The sequence below is a fragment of the Ischnura elegans genome, chromosome 5 (genome assembly GCF_921293095.1).
Source record: "Ischnura elegans chromosome 5, ioIscEleg1.1, whole genome shotgun sequence".
In the NCBI taxonomy this organism is placed as follows: Eukaryota; Metazoa; Arthropoda; class Insecta; order Odonata; family Coenagrionidae; genus Ischnura; species Ischnura elegans.
In genome coordinates, this window is record NC_060250.1 from 134,024,924 (window position 1) to 134,038,843 (window position 13,920).

The following is a 13,920-nucleotide window of genomic DNA, read 5'->3' on the forward strand; positions in this document are numbered from 1 at the left end:
AATGTGTAGGTTTTTGCTTTAAAATTATCATTTTTGTTTGATAAACGACTTCTAAAGCATTGGTTCCATTATAATATTTTTTGCGACATTTTGGGTTGGCACTGCTGAGAAGGAACAAATGAGGTTCAGTCCGTTGGCCAGTGCGGCCAGTGTTTTGAATTCAAAAACCAAGAACCATTGTAATGTGGTAAGGTTCTTTTCAAAAACATTGCTGGTGCTGTGTTGAAAGTGGCTGAAAGGGATCAAGTCACGATGGATGGATGCCGGACACCCGTCAGCCAAATGCAATTAAGTGCAGAACTTCGAGACATTATCATGGAAAGAAATTTGCTGACAACCAAAACACGTATGAAAGGTGTGTCTTATATTATTGGCATAATTTACTCCGGAGTCAGTGCAAATAGTCAAATCAAAGTCCTATGTGCCTATAAAATTGTCTTTTTTTCCCCAATTCTCACCTTCCCCTTTACTTGTCAATAATTACAGTTTTGACGGCTCTTGAAGATAATATGCCTGAAACTGAGGATATGAGGAAAATAAACCTACGTTCTCAAGCAGTGCATGAAATATTAACATCTGAAGCATCATATTTAAAGCACCTGGAACTGATAATGAGGGTAACCTTTGAAGAGATTTGTTTTTTGATTGCTCAAGTGATATATTCGTTTGCCATGCTCACGTCTTGAACGTAATCATTTTTATCATTTACATAATAATCATTATATCACATAATTTACATTTTGTATTATTTTCAGTACTTCATGAAGCCAATAAAAGACAAGAAACTGATGTCAGATGAAGATTTCACTGTTATATTCGGTAATATAGAAACAATATACCATGTGAATGGGGAACTCTTACATGAAGTAAAAAGTAACCAGGAAAATATTGCAGCAGCATTCCTGAAGTTGGCTCCATTTATGAAACTTTATTCTGTTTATGCTTGTGATTATGAGAGAGCTCTGGCTCAGCTTAATGTAGGTACATTAATAGTGAACAGTATTGATTTGTTATCATTTAATGTAATTACTAATGTGTGTTATACTTAAAAATTTTAGCTCTTGCTGAAAAACGCGGCTGAGTTAAGGGAATTCATCGCAAGTCAAGAAAATCGTCCCGAAGTTGCGACCAAATTGATTTCGTTGCTGATCACCCCAATTCAGAGAGTACCGAGATACTGTCTGCTGTTAAAGGAAGTCATTAACCACACACCTGCATTTCATCCTGACTATGCTATGTTACAAGGTTAGTATTTATAGTAATTATATGAACATTCTCCTTGGAATTGTACAATCAGAGGATGACTCACACATTAAATGTTCAAACCTAGCAAATGAATTTAATGATCTTTTTACACTAAAATCAGCAACCACTTCACCTTGTACCTCTTCCAATACTCACTTCATCATCTGTGGCCTCTTCATTCACCCCAGTATGGAACCTGAACTAGCAGTAAGAGCCATAAGTAATATCTTCATTTTCCAGAAAAAAAAACTTCTCAGCCCCTGATGTAATCCCATGGAAAATTTCATATCCTTCTTATACCTATATGAAAGAACCTCTCTTGTATCTTGTTAATGAATCCCTCGGGCTTGAAGGCATCTTTCCATCTTCTCTGAAACGTTAAAAAATCATCCCTCTTTATAAAAATAAGGGATGCTCTAATAACTTAAATAATTATAGACCAATTGCGCTTCAAAATTTTCTGTTGAAAGTCATTGAAAAGATTTTCTATAACCAATTCATTATTAGAAAAATTTTCCCAATTGTCTTCTAATCAGCATGGGTTTCGAAAAAAACATTCCACTTATACTGCCTTACTTCAAGCCACTGACTTCTTATTGTCTTCTCTTGACCACAAACAAAAAACAATGGGAATCTTCTATGACTTTCCTAAGGCGTTTGATTATGTTTATCTCTCCTGCCTTCTCAACAAAGTAAATTAACTGGGCGTGAGAGGTATAGCTAACAAATAAATGGCTTCACTCCTAGCTCACCAATCGAACACAAGCTGTGTCACTCGATTGACTGTCGATTGTAATAGATATTGCCCGGAGAGTAGTACCACTTCTGTTGGTGTACCTCAAGGTTCCATATTGGGCCCAGTTCTTTTTCTAATGCACATAAACGATTTGCCAGCATCCTTTTCCAATATTCCTACTGCTAAAGTCATAATATACTCTGATGACAGAAGCATCTTCCTTTCTGCCCCATCACAAAATGACATTATCATGAGTTCTAAATCTGCAAATGAAATCACTCTTCACTGGTGCATTGATGATGAACTGAAATTAAAAACTGAAAAGTAACATATTGTTCAATTTGGTCGTAAAAGTCATCTGGAAAGTATTTTAATTAGAGATGTGCGAATAGTATCCGCGAATACTCGAATACAGGGGCGGATCCAGGATTTCTTTCTGGGAGGGGCACAAGCAAGGCAGTATCCAGGATTTTGTTCAGGGGGGGGCACAAGGATACCTCGCCATACAAAACGAACGAAATGATAATGGGACCGTTTTAAAAAATCTAGCATATTTTTAAGGGTCTGGGGGGGGCCCATGCCCCCGTGCCCCCCCCCCCCTGGATCCGCCTATGCTCGAATACTAGAAAGTATTCGATATTCGAGATCTCGAATAGTTATGCCAAAGGTACCGTCTCGAATACCTCGAATACTTTGAATTTCGCGTCATACAGTGTCGCTCGCACGTCGTTGGTAGTTGACTCGGAAAAATGAGGAGAACTCTAGTCGTATAGTGCGTGCAGCGTCGTTTTAGGCGAGCTGACGAACTACATCAAATTTGCGGGTTGGAGCGGTGAAAAGAGTTCGACGTGGGGAATCGAAATTGATCGGGTGCAAAAAATCCGAAAATCCCAGGTGTCCCCCATCAGGAGATCCTCAGTGCCGTGGGATAGCATCCTTAGGGCATTTCCCACAATCCGCTATCCCCCTCCATTCAGCACTCACCTCACCCACTCTGAAGCTTTCCTCCTCTCCGAAATCAAACAAAAGGTCCCAAACACATTTTTAACAAAAATATCTCACAAACACGTTTCTGAAGCCCAGTGAATGAAATTAAAGAATAAGGGAAACTTCACCATTACCAGACACTCTATTTTTCACAAACTTAACCACAAAAATCCCTGAAATGTGGTGAGACGTGACGTAAACGATGCGATCTCCAACGGCTTGTGCCAGCTTGTGAAGGCATGTGATCTTTCTAGGAGGATATGGCACGATGGCACCACCCGCGAAAGAAAATAGTCCCAGACCGAATACAGTTTTATCGATGAGATACAATTTTATCGATGCATATGAATTTGCCAGTCCTCTTGCATATTTTTTCGTCATTAAAGGAAATAAAGAAACAAAACCTTTTTAGTAACTTCCTAAGCGCGATTTTTGTATCTTGATGGTCCACCCTCGTATTCAGGTACGAAAACTTCCTGTGCCGTCTGGGTATTTTGTTTAACTATCATCAGGTGAGTCAGCTGGTGTGCCCCCTCAACGGTTCTATTTGCTCCCTTTTACAGATAATTGGAAATATTCCATTCCATTCAATTGCAATTTGTCACTTTTCCATTGAGTATATGGAAATTCAATTGAATTTCCTATTTTCTATCGAAATTTTTCACTTAACAATTGAACGGAAGTGAATATTTCCAATAGGGTTACAGCTAATTTAAGCACTAACAGAGAGAACTTTTAGAATGTAAATGTTCATACCTATTCAATAAGAGAGAATTTATTAGCAAAACAACATCTCATACCCAATGCTGATAAAAATGATGGTTTTTATTGAAAAGATCACCAATGAATTATATTAAATTTTCTATATTAATTGATGGTACTCAAAAAATTATACTGAACTGGAGCCCTAGTGTTGCCTCCCTTTGGAGATCCCTGATACATACTTGTTAAATACTAATACAATGCATTTATGAGCAATCATTTGATTTTATCATGTCATTAAAAAGAAGTGATTTGCATCCACATTAAGGGATCAATGATTGCAAGTGATTTAGTATGAAAACGTGCTTTACAAACATATGTTCATAATGGTGTGATGTAAATGCTAAGTGATCGTCAATTGTTACCCAATAAAGGAGAAGGCGCCAATCCCAGTGGCAGTCTCTTGGATGCTATAATCGTGGTCACATCATTCAAAGGGACATTACAAATGAATTCCATTAAACAGAGAATTCATAAATCATCAAAGCATGTAAGATGATATGACATTCCCTAAAATTGAAAAGAATGAATATCAATAATAATATTAATATTTTTTTGTCCAAGGATCTACAAGAAGATATAAGACAAGTCAAAAAAAAGGGGGGGGGAGGAGATTCATACAATTTATTAGATTAGAAACGTATAGTGGAAATGTTATGTACAAGTAAGTATTTTCACATATACCTAATATATTTTCAAAAAATAAAAAGAAGCACTAAATTGTGCAGTCCGTCAGCTATTCCGTAACAGAATAATAATTCTTTTCGAGCACGAATGCTTTCAACTTCCTTTTAAAAGATACCAATGACTTACATTGTTTTTTCAAATGGTGTGGGAGTTTATTGTTTGTTCTGAGTCCCATTTCTCTTGGACCTAATTTAGTTCTGTTTGTCCTCACTGTATTATAGTGAAGGCTTTGCCTATTTCTGGTTTCATGATTATGAAAACTGGAGTTAATTTCAAACATGTCCAGATTTTTAAACGTAAAAATTAGCAGAGATAATAAATAGACACATGGTGATGGGAGGATCTTCAAAGTTTTAAAGATGGGGCTGGAGGGAGCGTCATTAAGTTTTTTTTAAAATATAATTCTAATGGATGTGTGAGGTGATGAACCCCAAAATATTTTGTTATACGACATCTGGGAATAAGTTCGTGTGTGTATTGTCTGGATGTAATGGAAAGTCCGGGACATGGTTCAAGTTTTTAGCTTTCCAAAAGATCCTGAGTTGAAGAAGAAGTGCATTTGGGCGATAAGAAGAAAACATTTCACCCTTACGGAAAACTGTGAGGTATGTACTCTTTCTCGCTGTAATTATTTGGATGTAATTTTAAGTTAGAAGTGGCTTCGGGATGTTGATGCATCAACATCCCGAACTATTCAGTATTATAGTACTATTCAGTACTAAAAATGGTGATTGAAAATATTGTAGCAGCAATTCTTTTGAAAATTCTTGCATTTTAGTTGTCTTTTTTGTATTAATTCATTCGGTAAACGTGTGGTTAAAGGAGAAACTAGGAATAAGCTGCCAAGTTTATTGGATCGAATATTGCTTCTTAGCTTGCCCTATGGTGTATTACACGTCGGCTTTCATCATTTCAAATTATCTTATGCTATAGTTTAAAACAATAAAAATATCAGGCATACAAATATTTACTATATTTACGAGCCTAGTAATTTGATTTCTCATGCAGAAATACCAAAAATTGGAAATGATTTGACCTAATAAGTTACATGGTATTTTATTATTTATTAATTTTAGGTGTGTGAGCTTCACATCGTACCTTGTGATATCAGAAAATAATCTGTGGCCTTGGACGAGAAGACGAGGAGAAAATTCTTGCTGAATTGAAGGTGCCCAGATTGGAGGAAGGTACCATTGCTTCACTGTTACCTGTCGCCAAGAAGACAGACATTGTGGCAGAAGTGACATATTTGTGGATGTGGATTTGATTTGTGCAAGTTGATACTGTGATAGTGGACGTTCATCGGAGAAAGTATTGTCGAAGATAGTTTTTATGTATCGACCTGTCCTCTTCTAAATAATTTTCTATTCGAAAGAGAATAAGAGTAATTGTTTCGCTAAATTAGATGTGGGATAGAAGAGAAAATTGGAAATATTATTGTGGTTGACAATAGAAAATACATAATATATGTATTGTATTTCTGTGGGTTTTTTCTTTCCTGCCTCTTTAAAATTTCTTGTGGTGGTGACTTCATGCAAAGTAAGTAAAAAATCGGAGGTGTGATCTAAGAGATACCATGTTTTATTTTACAAGCGTTTATGCTGGTGATTTGGCAGGACTTTCATATTTTTAATAGGTTGATACATTTACTGCAGTGACCTAGAGACTTTTACTCATCCCAAATAATTTTTCAAATACTTTAGCGCCTGATATGGGTAAGTTTTAGTAGCTGAGACTGAACTATACGTTAATTTTTGCTTGCATTTTGATGAATTCGATCATACTAATAGCAGATGTGTCAGCAATCCTGTTTCATCGGCAATTTTTATTTAAAAATTTTATTTCGTCAGGCTTTAGGGTAAGCTTTTTAATGCTCGTGGGCTATGTGATGTCTTATTTAGTGTCAAAATTAATAAGAATTTACTCTTATTAGCATCTCAAGGTTTCCAAGTAAGTACGAGCCACTTAAGAATGCTGGATGCTGGGGATGCGTGAATTAGCCTTGAGAATCTCATTTTTCGCAGTTATTTGGCCGAATAAGTTTTGTAAGTTCTCAATAGGTAAATAGTACTGTATCATGGTAATTAGAATTCATGATATAGTATTATTTACCTATTGAGAACTTGCAATTCATAATGATTCATAACATTCTCGCTACGGTTGGTAGCTATCGATTGTGTTGCGTTCGATACATTTTTCGATCGTGCGAGTTACGATATATCTAATTTTCGACCCAATCGATTGAGATTAGCCTGAGTGCTGTGTTCCTGCGCGCTTCGTATCCTATCGTACGTGCTTCATAGCGGACATTCACATGCTGCGTACGCGCTTCGTCGACAGGCCGCGAATGGAAATTATCCATTGACGAAAAGCGACAGAGCGGCATAGTATCCCCGTAGTCAATGGGTACTATGTACATACGAATTAGATACGGAGGGTTCTGTGCCGTCTGGGTACATAAATAAATAATATGGTATTTCCTGGAGTATAGGTCATTTAAACAAAAGTTAGCAGCCAACGTTTCGATTTATTTTCTTAAATCATCTTCAGGGCTATGTTAGAAAAAGTGTGAAACAATATAAAATACAGAGAATAAGACGATACACAATATTTATACATAAAGAAGGAACAATTGGGTTTTTTTTAAAATATAATATAATTTAAAGAAATATGTATATATAAACATATACATATATAAGAACAGAATGTAATATACAAAAAATTTTGACATACCTCTAAACTTTGAACATATTTATTTATGTTTTGTTTCTAAGGTATTGCCACAACCTAGGTTACCACTAATTTTGATGTAAAAAAAATGACAAATGTATGTAATGTATTAATGTATTTTTTTTTCTGACATCAAAATTAATGGTAACCTAGGTTGTGACAATACCTTAGAAACAAAACATAAATAAATATGTTCAAAGTTTAGAGGTATGTCAAAATTTTTTGTATAATACATTCTGTTCTTATATATATGTTTATACATACATATTTCTTTAAATTATATTGTATTATATAAATAAAACCCAATTGTTCCTTCTTTATGTATAAATATTGTGTATCGTCTTATTCTCTGTATTTTATATTGTTTCACACTTTTTCTAACATAGCCCTGAAGATGATTTAAGAAAATAAATCGAAACGTTGGCTGCTAACTTTTGTTTAAATGACCTATACTCCAGGAAATACCATATTATATATTAAATAAGGTCAAGAAAAGAAAAAAATAATAATAATTACATAACTAAAGTTTACATTCTGGTTTCAACTTCTCTTACACTCTCTGTGAGGGTTTGCCATTATTTCTCCCTGTTTTGCTTCTTATAGAACCAATATTCTCTTATCACCTTAATTAAAATAACGGCACCTATGACGTGAAGATTCTGATAGGTGATGATCAGCAAAACTATTCTGGTGAGCTACTGCATGAGCTCATGCAAGAGCCAGAGAAATGCAGAATGCGGAGACATACCCACCAAGGCCACCAAAGCCTTCGGTAAAAATGTAACTTTGTGTGCATGGGACTCTGGTTCAGTTGGTGTAGAATGACCGCAATATAAATTATACTGGGAATGATTGCTATTATGGAGAATAGCAGAACATTTTAAAATGTATTTAAATGTAGCAGTTCTCATTCTGGTTGAACTGATGTAGATATTTAGAAGGGCAAATATTCTTTGGATATTTATTGCATTTTTTCAGATTCGTATCAACAAGTAGAATCCACTGCTCAGCACATCAACCAATTAATTCTGGAACAGGAGAATATGAAAAAGATGGTGGCTCTACAGAAATCCTTTAGTAAAGGAAAACCATTGATAGTTTCTCCTGGTAGGAGATTTATTAAAGCTGGGAAACTCATGAAGGTTTGTATGAGCATCTGTTAGTTTTCCTTTGACTTTCATTAGGCTTCTCATTAGCAAAATTTGGTCAGCTCAACTTCAGTGGAGAGTTGTGGGGGGTCTGCTTTAATTTATATGAGTAAAAAGTATTTAAACCACAATTTTAATGGTAAGAGATGGGGATCAAGCCCAAAATCGATATTCATTCGAAGAATTTGATGGGTGTATGGGAAAGATAAGGCACAATAGTCATCCCCATTTAGCCATTTTCTCATAAGTTTATGAATATTAAGCCGATGTCCCACGGCCAAATTTGCACCAAAATATTTGCATCAAAATTTGATGCAACTGACGCGCACCCTGTCCCACGGTCAAAATTTCATCCAACTGGCTTTTGGTCCTATCGTTTGTACAAAACACCGATTTGTACAAATGGATAGGACAGGTTCTAAATTTTCATCCAATTGGATGAAACCAACCAAATCACAGGGCCATAGACAAAAAAGCATCGCCAAGCGCTGACACACAGGCCACATAGGTTAAACTTATTTATCGTCTGCATGAGCATTTTAATTAATAAATATATATATTATGGACACAAAAATAAAAGTTGTTGTATTCCACACATTATGCATCAAAAAGCTAACCGATTTCCACCTTTTCAGGTCATTATCATTATCGTAAACCTCTAGATAAAGACCTGAAAAGATCGAAACCCGTTGAGTTTTTTCTATATACACGTTCGTGATCGTCTATTTCATCCCCTGTTGTGGTCCTAAAAGTAAAAATGAGCAGAAATTGGTCTCGATAGGCGATGGAAACTCTCAACTAGGGAATCCGTAATAATGAGTTGATCTTTAATAAGAAGGATGCGATATTAGAATCGAAATACAAGGAGGGATGTTTTGGAAAGAATAAAAGATTTACTTAAGGTATCGATGCTGAATTCTACAGGTTAGCTTTGTGGAGGGCATACAATGCGAGCGAGTGAGCAGCTGGAGAAATGACTAATATGGACTGACGACTAACCTGTGTAACACTACAGCTGCCCGTTTCTATCTTTATGATTATAGGATAAGGACCTTTATGTTAGCAACTGCTAGATTAGGAGAGAAAAAATGTGATTTAAATGCACGTTTACAGCACTATTCATAACATCTTCTCAACCACAATGTCCATCATTTATTAATAACATTTTTGCCGTGGGAATAAACTGCCTCAAGTTTGTATCCAGCCGTTTTATTCTGCCCTCAACCTTGCTGATAAGGGATATGAAAATATCATCACTTATCGTCAATTATTATCGATAATATACGGGAACATCAGCGACCAACTCCTTCTCCAACATGTTTAGCATGCTTATTCCAACACTTACCCCCTTTCCAGCCATGACCAAGTTCAGCATTCCTTCTGTTTTCTTTTTTTCACCTTGTTAATGCTCAAGAGGCCTGTTCAGACAATTTCGCCTGCTAAAAAAGACAGAATCCTTCACCTCCACAAGTTTCCAAATCTGTTTACATATATCATCTTTCGTTTGTTTTTGATCAAAATGAGATGCATCGTGGGACACCCCCGTCCAGTTGCATCAAAATTTTTGTCCAAAAATTTTGATGCAAAATTGACCGTGGGACATCGGCTTTAAAAAAAATTAGGGTCAACAGACAATGTCTACAAATGGGTTATGGATTTTGATTTTTCTCTGAAAAAAAACAGAAACAGGCAAAGTGTTGATAAATGGAAAAATATGGATTTCCTTATTTTTAAAACTGGAACTTAATTACATTAAACTATCAAATGTAAGCGATTAGCTTTAGTAAACAGGGAGGGGTCTGAGGAAGGCATGGTAACGGAACAAACCAAACATCCTGTTTGAACGCGCTAATTTACGCACCCAACAGATAAGTACATGTTTTCCATCAGACACACTGCGTTAGACTTCCACAAGGTGTTACTAGACGAGACGGACTCAGACTCTTAGACTTCCTCAAGGTCCAAACTAGACGAGACGGACTGGAAACTGCAGGCGATGCAATCTGCATACATCGAAAAGCTCGCCTAACTTCACTTTGAAGGCAACAACGTCACATGCAAGATTGGACATGTTCGTCTCTTGCTGCCTTGCTTAGCTTGAAAGACAGTGGGAGCATGATGCTTTTTGCATTGATATGAGGACAACTTTGGGTATTAAATTCTTAATACTCCAAGAAAATTTTTATCTCATACCTTGTCTTTCCCCACATAAATTTTGAAATTGTGAATGTATCCATAACTAGAATTACGTAATCTTGCTTTCTTAGATCTGATATACTAAATGGAATGCAGCCTGCCTCTACACTTCAGTAGCTATTCATCAATATATGTGGAAGACATTGGAATGTAAGCATTGAATAAAATTAGTATCTGTCATGTCAACTCTGGCTTCAATTTTCTAAGAGGATCATTGTTATGAACTGTAAGTTGTTTGCAAATTATATCTGCTTACTTTTCAAAAACCTTTTTTTTAGGCATAACAGTACCAAATTATGGAGTACTTATGCTTTCAACTTTGAGCCTATACATTTTAAGAGGTTTTTCAACAGTACCCATCAATTTTACAGGGGCAAAGTACACTCTGAGCTCATTTTAAGGTACACTTTAATTCACAATCACTTGATCCATACCTGTAAGTCACATTTACAGCATTATCAATCATTTCACTTCAAAAAAAGTTCAAAAGCAGAAAGCCTACTTATATTCCCACCTAAAAGAGCAGACATTCCAGGGAAACGAGTAAATGGATGGTTTGGAGGATCTAGGCGAATCAGTTTCCCAATCCAGACATTACTACATATTATTGTCATTGACAACATTATGACCCTGCCATTGCATGTGGGTGCAGATTGACCTCAATCAGAATCCCTCTGTGAGAGGACTTTTGCAGAGCTCAATGTTTTGGCAAAATTGTATAATCCTCACTGCTTTAATCACAACTAACACACTGCTAAGAAGATCAAATATGTAAATCATTTAGGCATTGATCCCTTTTCATTTGACCAAAACGTCTCTCCTTACATGGCATTTTTTACAATGACAGACGGAAATTTTTTTCTGTAAAATGTATAGAGCAATCAGGCATGTGTAATTCATGAAAAAGTTACCTAAAATTATTTATAAATCAATAAAAAAACAATAGATAAGCATCATTCTAGGGAAGTTAAGTCCTCTACACAATGCTTTATTGTCAATGCTCCCGTTAGGGAGTGCTTCTTCTGCCTCGTAAAATCTTCAAGACTCACCTTTAAAAAAGGCACAACTTAAAATCAGGGTTTTCCATTAGTATGTATCATGCAGTTGAAAAAAAATATCTTGTATTTCTCTGATGATACCCTCAACTCCACAATGAATGCACACTCTTCTCCAAGGTAACCTCAAGTGTATCAGAGACTTAACAGAGCCTTCAAATATATAAAAACAACAATTAAAAAAGTCTCATTCCATCATTCTCTATAAATGGTCATTATTCACTATTTTGCATAGTTAGGCCAAAGACTACCATTATGTACCAAGATAATGGTTGTACACCCATGTCTCGTATAGCGCAAGGGATGCGTTCCTTGGGGTCTTTGCGCTATACGAATTTGCGTTATACGAGAGCGTTTTAAGTTTAACATAGGGAAGATAGGGGTGCGTTCCTGGTAGCATAGGTCTTGGGTATTGAATTTCCTCTAAAACATCTATATTCCCATAAAAAGCCTTAGAAAACATTATTTCTATAAATATTTATAGTTTAAAACATCTATAAAGATAGTATTCACGCATTCAAAGACTTTTATTCACGTTAAAAAAAATTCTTACGTGCTTTCGAAATTCCGTCCTGTCGTGCGGGTGGGCTAACATCTTCTATCTCAGGGGATCGTAATGCGTTGCCGGCAATTGATGATTTTTCAAACTAGTCTAAAAACAACTATTGTGTCACCCAGGCCCTTTTGTCGCTCATCGAAATGACAGGAAAATGCTACTTTAAATGCCATTTCATAGCTAGCGGAGTTTATGAATGATAAATCCTTTTAATTTGAAGTCCTCCGAGTCATTAGCAGCTACGTGAAACAGTCTTTAAATGCCTTGAAACCTGACCCAGGTTTTCCTTCCCTGAAAATGAATGAACGAGAATGCATTCTTTTCCAAAAGAATATCGTCTCATCAACACTTAAAACTAGTTGAGGGGGAAAGGAGCCACTTTCAATAACAGCTTGGAGTTCATCAGAAAATGTTGTGGTGGCTGCGCTATCAACACTTGCAGATTCACCTGATATCGCCGCACTGAAAATACCTGCTTGCCGTTTAAATTCTGGAACCAACCGAACCACTTAATGTCTCGGAGCGATTACCACTCTCGTCTTTTGGTACTGATTCACCATGAACTTTCCGTATGTGTAGACCGCTTGGTTGAAGTTGGTGCGGCTGAGGTCACTGATATTTTAGCTTCGTCTTTATTCAGAATAAGGCATCGTGAGTTTAAACTTCCGCGCAATATCGCTTTGACGCTCTCCATTTTCAAAGCAATTGACCTCTCTCAAGTCCTCTTCTAGGTTAATGGTTTTTCTTGATAAATTCTTGATTTTTCTACAAGCATTCCTATTTTTTGCCATATTCTCTTGGTTTTTACCCTGTATGGCTCTATCTAAATCACCTTCTGCTGAACTGTATTCCTGAGACGCAGAAGGGCTATGACTGCGGGGAGGGAACGAAGCCATTGTGTTTGAGACACTATAGCGGACCCTTTTATGTGTTGATGCTATTCATGCGCAACTCGGTCACCGCTCCATTTCTCCCCCGTGAATACCCAGACGCCACAGAACCCTCCGTATCTAATTCGTATGTACATAGTACCCATTGACTACGGGGATAATATGCCGTTTCGTCGCTTTTCGTCAATGGATACTTTCCATTCGCGGCCTGTCGACGAAGCGCGTACGCAGCATGTGAATGTCCGCTACAAAGCACGTACGATAGGATACAAAGCGCGGAGGAACACAGCACTCAGGCTAATCTCAATCGATGAGAAAGTTATGAATCATTATGAATTGTAAGTTCTCAATAGGTAAATAATACTATATCATGAATTCTAATTACCATGATACAGTACTATTTACCTATTGAGAACTTACAAAACTTACTCGGCCACTTAAATAACTGCGAGAAATGAGATTCTCAAGGCTAATTCACGCATCCCCAGCATTCTTAAGTGGCTCGTACTTACATGGAAACCTTGAGATGTTAATAAGAGTAAATTCTTATTAATTTTGACACTAAATAAGACATCACATAGCCCACGAGCATTAAAAGGCTTACCCTAAAGCCTGACGAAATAAAATTTTTAAATAAAAATTGCCGATGAAACAGGATTGCTGACACATCTGCTATTAGTATGATCGAATTCATCAAAATACAAGCAAAAATTAACGTATAGTTCAGTCTCAACTACTAAAACTTACCCATATCAGGCGCTAAAGTATTTGAAAAATTAATTGGGGGAAGTAAAAGTCTCTAGGTCACTGCAGTAAATGTATCAACCTATTAAAAATATGAAAGTCTTGCCAAATCACCAGCATAAACGCTTGTAAAATAAAACATGGTATCTCTTAGATCACACCTCCGATTTTTTACTTACTTTGC

The 13,920-nt window shown here is 36.4% G+C and overlaps 1 protein-coding gene across 3 annotated transcripts in view; it reads left to right on the forward strand.

Annotated features, from left to right (window-relative positions):
• Nucleotides 1–105: 105 nt before the first annotated feature.
• The window catches only part of LOC124159588 (rho guanine nucleotide exchange factor 39), a 48,714-nt gene continuing 34,899 nt past the window's right edge, over nucleotides 106–13,920 (forward strand). Inside the window, exons 1-5 of one of the 3 annotated variants that reach the window (XM_046535499.1) lie at nucleotides 106–355; nucleotides 487–617; nucleotides 756–977; nucleotides 1,059–1,245; nucleotides 8,126–8,289. In XM_046535499.1, coding sequence (XP_046391455.1) covers nucleotides 253–355; nucleotides 487–617; nucleotides 756–977; nucleotides 1,059–1,245; nucleotides 8,126–8,289 — 807 coding nt within the window. In that variant the 5' untranslated portion in view covers nucleotides 106–252. The remainder of the gene's footprint in view (nucleotides 356–486; nucleotides 618–755; nucleotides 978–1,058; nucleotides 1,246–8,125; nucleotides 8,290–13,920) is intronic. The other 2 variants (XM_046535500.1, XM_046535498.1) reach the window with 2 other exon arrangements.